The 7142-nt window shown below is 37.7% G+C and overlaps 1 protein-coding gene across 1 annotated transcript; it reads right to left on the bottom strand.

The window, feature by feature from the left end:
- Window positions 1-510: 510 nt before the first annotated feature.
- LOC111751238 (olfactory receptor 4C45-like) lies at window positions 511-1642 on the bottom strand. The gene has a single exon (XM_064289170.1). The coding sequence runs from the start codon at window positions 1569-1571 to the stop codon at window positions 609-611; it is 963 nt and encodes a 320-aa protein (XP_064145240.1). The 5' UTR covers window positions 1572-1642; the 3' UTR covers window positions 511-608.
- Between the last annotated feature and the right edge of the window lie 5500 nt (window positions 1643-7142).

Below are 7142 nucleotides of genomic sequence, written 5' to 3'. Positions count from 1 at the left end.
CTCAAATTGGTGCAAAAAGGAAGACCAAAGAATTTCAAGAGGAGAATTTCAAAGAAAAGAAAGGAATGTCAGACACTTAGCTTGTTGTCTCTGTATTAAGCAGAAGTAGAATGGGACTTATAAAGTACAAAGGCTTTGAGTCACACGGGCTTATATTTGAATTATGATTAATTCAAATTTTAGCTAATTTGTCTTAAGCAATATAATTCACCCCTCTGAACCTGGGTTTCTTACTTTGCAAAACAGGAATAACAATAGTACTGAATTTATAGGACTGTTGCGAGAATTAACTGTCAGAAGGAATAAAAACGCTTTACAAATAGTAAACGCTCAATAAATTAAAGAGATGATAATTCTTTATATTACATTGTTTTATTGATGCTCACACCCTCCAGTTGGTAGGGGCACTTTAATCTTCAAATAATGAAATATTTTAGGCAGAAGAAAGTTCCAAAGTTTGAAGCGCTAGTCCTTGTGCTTTCTGTGCCTAATAGGAAAGTCAGCCCTGCCCACAACATGGGCGCTCATAGCAAATTGATCCAGACAAGAGAAACGACTGTCCTAAGTTTAACCAAGAATTATTTTTTAAATTGTTTCATTTACAAGGTTTATTTATCCCTGGTTTTCAGTATTTGCCCCCAGAGCTTCTTCATGACATTTTTCACTTCTGCGTTTCTCAGGGTGTAGATTAAAGGGTTCAGCATAGGAGTTACTAGGGTGCAAAATACAGTCACAGCCTTATCAGCAGGGAAGGAGGTCATAGGTCTTAGGTACAGGAATGAACAAGGTACAAAGAATAAGACGACAACAGTGACATGAGAAGCACACGTAGAGAGGGCTTTGCTGCGTCCTTCAGAGCTGTAAGTTCTCAGTGAGCGCAGAATGATGACATAGGAAGTGACCAACATAGAAAATATGAGTAAACAAAGTGAGCCACTATTGGCAGCAATCAGGGGCCCCAAAGTGCGAGTGTCTGTGCAGGCCAGTTCCAGGAGAGGTATTAAATCACACATAAAATGGTCAATGACATTGAGGCCACAGAATGGTAACTGGGCCATGAGCAAAAGCTGGATCCCTCCATGAACAAATGCCAGAATCCCAGCCATCCCGACCAGGAAACTACACAAAGGCTTGCTCATGAGGGTTGTATAGTGTAAGGGCTTACAGATGGCCACGTAGCGATCATAGGCCATTGCCATTAACAAGATGATTTCGGACGCAGCAAAAAAATGTTCAGCAAAGAGCTGAGTCATGCAGCCATTGAAGGATATGGTGTTTTTCTCAGAGATCAAGTCAAAGATCATTTTGGGAGCTATGGAGGAAGAGTAGAAAGCATCTATAATGGACAAACAGGACAGAAAAAAGTACATGGGAGATCCCAGGGCTGGGCTGATGAAGATAGTGACAGAGATGAGCAGATTACCTGCTAGTGTCATCAGGTAGGTGATTAAAAACAGAGGGAATAAGAGTTTCTGCAGCTGTGGATTCTGAGTCAGGCCCAGCAAGATGAATTCTGTTACATTGTTCATCTTTTTAACCAATGCAGCCTGGGTTGAGGGCATGCGTCCCATTTGAAAAGATCACAGCGTTTCTGAGTGATGATATTTTTAATCCAACGGCAAAACATTCCATCACTTCTTTAATCCTGGTCTCTGGGATTGATGGAGCTACAGTCCCCTCACCTCTGCCATTTTGAAGGTAGTCATAAAGAAGAACAGAAGGAGGTTAAATTTGTCCTAATTCGTATTCATCAAATAGTAACAATACCTTACAAACATCTCAGTAAAAGCAAAGTGTTATGAATGATGATTTATGGTTGGCTTCCAAACTTCCTCTTGTCTCTAAAAGTCTCCAAGATTACAGGGTTTGTATTTCCCACTTTTAGTGACAAATTTAAACAAATAAGAATTATTTTGGAGTTATACTTCTCTATTGGCATGAATATTTATAGGTATATGAACACCATGTTCTTTGAAAAGTCAACTGTGTATTAAAAAAAAAAAAATCAGATATGAACCAGCTAAAATGTGCTATATCCGTGTCAGCTGTGTTCTGTAATCTTATTCCTTTCTGTCAAGCGAATGCACTTGCACGTACAGATACAGACAGAGCTGCAGATGGAGATTTTTTTCTTTCAATATGCCCAGAAACGATCTTTGTAACAGCCTGTCAATCAGCATCCATTCAGTAGCCCTGCGTGTTCTATCTGGTTTAACCTGACCTTTTATTTCACTCTCAATCTTTCCAGCAATTCATCTTTGGATATGGACATGGAAGTATTGTGAAGTCGTCTGACAAGTTCACAATATTTCTTCAATGTGTTTTGCATGCAACAGGCCTTTCACCACATACAGAATCATGTTCTGGATTAGATATGTTTCCCCACTTGCAATTTAAAGAGGGAATTAAATGAATCATGACATTTCCCTGAGTTTCCTATTGACAAGGCAGAAACACCAGGACAGCCTACGATAATATCATTTTTCCTTTAGGCACAAATTTAATCAACTAAGATGAAGTTGAAGTTTCCATGCTAACTGGTGGACACATTGAACATACACAAGAATATATTCTTTATGGGAAATGATTTGTATATGGATTTTCAAGAGTGAGTACATATTATTATTACAAAGAATCGCATGATATTTAATTCTTTTTTTCCCCTCCTTATATAACATATTTTTCCTTAAAAATTTATGGTCACAAAATTCAGTGTCATAGGTCTTTCAGATTCAGTAATGCTGAGGCAAAAATCTTCAATTTTCAGGAGAGCTCAGTCCTTGAGTTGTTTTCCTCTATCCATGGCTCTTGTGACTATGTGGTTAATCAGTCTACTTGGTGAAACGTAAATGTTGACCAGAATGTTGTAAAAGTAACTTTAATAGTTCTTAACAGGATCTGGACTGCCAATATCACACAAAGAGTTTCTATTAATATTTGGGATGCAGCTTTTCTATGGAGTCCAATATTTTGTTCATTTATTCGTTTCTTTGATAAATTCATTTTTAGAGCTTAGTATGGACTAGACATCTTCTAGGGGAGGAGTATAGAATGATGTCTAGGAATGCTGTCAATATTCATGTAAATCTCTAATCAGATGCATAGACGTCATTAGAAAATAATTTCTTGTCACTGTGTCCAAATCATTTTTTAGAGAAAAATGCGAACCTACAAGTCACAGAATCTAACTACAAAAACTATCTCAGTGGAAATAACTTAGCTAAATTAGCTAAGTTAATCTCCTTGAAATTTTGCCAAAAAATATTTAATTATCACTGACCTGGGTCTAGTTGATCATGGAATCCTCAATTTTCAGATTGAGCCCATTCATTGATATCTTCCCCTCCAGGCATTTGCAACCCAGCCACAAATAGGCTCCAAGAGCTTGAAATGAAAGCATTTCTAGGAAGAAATTTCAAATTAAAATCTAGTAAGTGAGACATTGAAATTCTTATCTCTTTAGATAACTTTTCAAATCTCGGACATTTTCGTTTATTTTTAGTCCCCATTATCAGTTTGGATTTGCTGACAAAACGAGCTATTTTAGTTAGCAACCTTCTATAGCTGCTGGATTTAATTTCTACTCACTTTCTTGGCTTCCTATAGAAGTATAATTGAATCTTCAAAACTTTTTTTTTTTCCACATCTCATAGGACCATCTTCTATACAAATTAGAAACCTGGAGAATAATGCAAAGGTTTTCAAATTAGGAAGAGCTAGCATATAGATCTATAAAATGTATTAGCGAGTCAAGACCACTTGATTGGACATTGTTTCCTCAAATCAACTCTGCCAAGGTTTTGGTCCCCCAAAATTACATAAGCAGTATGGAGATAATTGTCTTTATCCCTGTCAAAACTTCTTTCTGTTTCTCTAGAAACCAACTAAGTTTGGGAACAGTATCTCCCAAACAAATCTTGGCCTTTTTCGAATGTGGCTCTACTGCTGTCATTAGCTCACAGGCTCCTCTTCATAATTCTTTCTTCATTGACTCTAGAGAGATATTTAAATAGACTGTCACACAGTGTAGGGTGTGGTAATGCACTGACCTCGCAATCATCAGAGGATTAGTAATTGGCCCTGGTGGAACCTTTGCCAAAGCATCAGCCAAAGTCTTTCACTTACTCCCACTTGGCACCCACAAACATCATTAGAGGCCAGTTTTTGAAACTGAGTAGAGCCTGGTTTAAAGATCCATCTCTGGCTATAGTCTGGGATGAGACTTGGTAGAAAATGTTGGAAACATTCTCTGTAAGGCTGCATTGCTCATTGTGGCACTGGTAAACCTGGAGTAGGATATGTGGTTGGCTTTAGGCATAGGCCAGAGCTCAGAGAATGGATTTCTTCGTGAAAACATGACTGGTCTAACTTAGATGGCTGTCCTGAGAATGGAGCTATCAGTGTTAAAGATTTTATGCCTTAGTATCCTGAGATATTGTGACATTTTTCTTAATGATTGACTGAGGGGACTTTGCAGGATTCCCAGGTACCAAAGATTGAGTCATTTAAGTCATAAATATATCAACTTTCTTCCAGATAAGTACGTTGATGGCTGACTTTCATGATACATTTGGGAGAATGTAACCTTTCCTTCAAGGATCCTAAGTGGTGTAAACAGTATTCCCTCAACTGCTAACCCAAATGTTGGCAATTCAAACCCAGCCGGTAGAACCACAAAAGATAGGCCTGGAGATCTGCTTCTGTAAAGATTAAAAATACAAACAAGAAAACCCTATGGAGCAGTTGTACTCATTGAGTCCATATGAGTCAGAATCAACTCTGTGACGACTAACAACAGCAACAGCCTATCTTTCTATTCTACAGAGAGAGAATTATGGGGACTTCGAGTTAGGTAACATGCTTTCACACAGTAGCCATTGAGGAAATCACACACCAAACAATCACCATGTATAAAGACACCAAGGATGGGGAAGTAGACACTTTAAAGGAGGCTCCACCACTGTGTTCTCTCCTTTGGCTTCTAAAATATATAAGAGCTGGCTACATGCAGCCTTGCAGTGAATCATGTTTCTCCATTATCAACCTTTACCTTTAAACCAAACTGATACATTCCTGAAGTCTAGGACCGGAAATGGGAAGCAACACCTTCATTTCTATAGTCAATATTCAACAATTTTGCTTCCCTGTTTGTTGCCAACCTCACTCACAATCTGTTCCTCTTCCTTGGGTTTGTGAATTCAACTTCCTCTGTGGTCTAAATAAATGATAAATCGTGGTGATGGGCACTTACTTCTTGTCTTAGTTTCCTAGTGCTGGTGTAACAAAAATACTCCAAAAGAATGTCTTTAAGGAACAGAAATTTATGTTCTCACAGTTTAGGAGGCTACAAGTCTGAATTCAGGGCACTGTCTCTCAGAGAAGGTTATCTCTGCTGTGGGGGAAAATCCTTGTCTTAGCTTTTCTAGTCTGACCTTTCTGGCTGTGCCACCCACTGCCAGCACAAAATATATACTATTTTTTCTTCTAAATTTGTGGACATGTTATCAGAGACCCCATAGGATCAACATCTCAAAGATGAGGGAAAAAAATACAAAATTTTTAGTGCTCAATGCTGCCCAGTCCCAGAGTTTTTTTCTACTCATCACAGCTCAGGTTATTGATCACTATGTAGCTAGTTATTTTCAATGCTTCGGCTCACAAATGGTAACTTCAGATTGCCAACATGGTAGCCATATGAAGGTACTAAACAGACACTAAAATTCCGGGAAAGCCTAAGACTCAGTCCACTTGGTGAGAAATGAATATTAACTACATTTCCAGGAGGGTAAATTCAGTAGCTCTTTGAAAAAATTGAATTGAAGAGGACACATAAAGTTTCTCTTGATGTCTGAAGCTGAACTCTTTCATGGAGACTATTCAAGCTTTCATTTACTCATTTACACAATAAGTAGATGTCAGATGCTGTGATAGATGCTGGACTCATGGCATTCTGTCATTAATTGTATACATTTACATTAATTGTGTAAATCTGCCCAGTTTGAGTCCCTGGGCAACATAAAGTCTTAAGCAAAAGCTTGGTAGTTCAAATCTTGCCAGATGTACCTCAGAAGAAATGCCTGGTGACCTACTCCTGAAGGGTCACAGCTTTGAAAACCCTATGGAGCACAGTTGTACACTGAAACACATGGAGTTGCCATGAGTCAGAATCTACTCAATGACAATTATTAATTTATTTTTAAATACTCAGTTACATGCTCAGTTATTACAAAACACATTTTTTGCGATATTGTCTCCAAACTCATTTTTAGCCTACGGATCATGGGCTTTCACTTATACAACTGATTCTAGTTAGCACGCTTGGATAAGTTACGTTTGCTTCAAATTTGGGAGAAATTCAGTAATTGCTGCCCTATGTCTTATTGATCATAGATTCCTCAATTTTTAGAATTACTCAGCCCTTCTTTTCTTCTTTCTAGGGTATGTTCAATACTGCCACTAATACATCTAATATATCCACAATTGGAAGACAAGGAAAAGTTTCCAAGAACTCCAAATTTAAAAATGAATTGGAAAGAAATTGGGCTTCTAATCTCTCTAGATGCTCACTTAATCATGAGAATTTTGATCAAAATTTGGTCCCCATTATCAGTCTGGATTTACTCAAAATAAGAGCTACTTTTGTAACAAAACATCTATCTCTTTAGGATTTAAATTTTTTCCACATTGTTAGACAAATAGAGTTGACCTTAATGACGGGGTGGAGTAAAGATTTTGGGGCCTTCATTTGCTGATGTGGCATGGCTCAAAATGAGAAGAGACAGCTGCAAACGTCCATTAATAATTGGAAAGTGGAATACATAAAGTGTGCATCTAGGAAAATTGGAAGTCATCAGAAATGAAATGGAATACATAAGGATAGATATCCTAGGCATTAGTGAGCTGAAATTGACTAGTACTGGCTATAGTGAATTGGGAAATCATATGATCTACTCTACCAGGAATGACAAATTGAAGAAGAATGGTGTTGCATTCATTGTCAAAAAGAACTTTTCAAGATGTATCCTGAAGTATAATGGTGCCAGTGATTAGGATAATTTCCATTTTTTTTTTACAAGGAAGAGCAGCTAATATGATTATTATTCAAATTTACTCACCAACCACTATGGCCAAAGATGAAGAAA

This window comes from Loxodonta africana, chromosome 7, assembly GCF_030014295.1.
Source record: "Loxodonta africana isolate mLoxAfr1 chromosome 7, mLoxAfr1.hap2, whole genome shotgun sequence".
Lineage (NCBI taxonomy): Eukaryota > Metazoa > Chordata > Mammalia > Proboscidea > Elephantidae > Loxodonta > Loxodonta africana.
The sequence above is the reverse complement of the archived record's forward strand: the minus strand, read 5'-3'. Positions and strand labels throughout refer to the sequence as shown.

What these genes read in the sequence shown, in the direction of transcription:
- LOC111751238 (XM_064289170.1), bottom strand. Translation starts at nt 1,571, where the DNA reads ATGGGACGCATGCCCTCAACCCAGGCTGCATTGGTTAAAAAGATGAAC.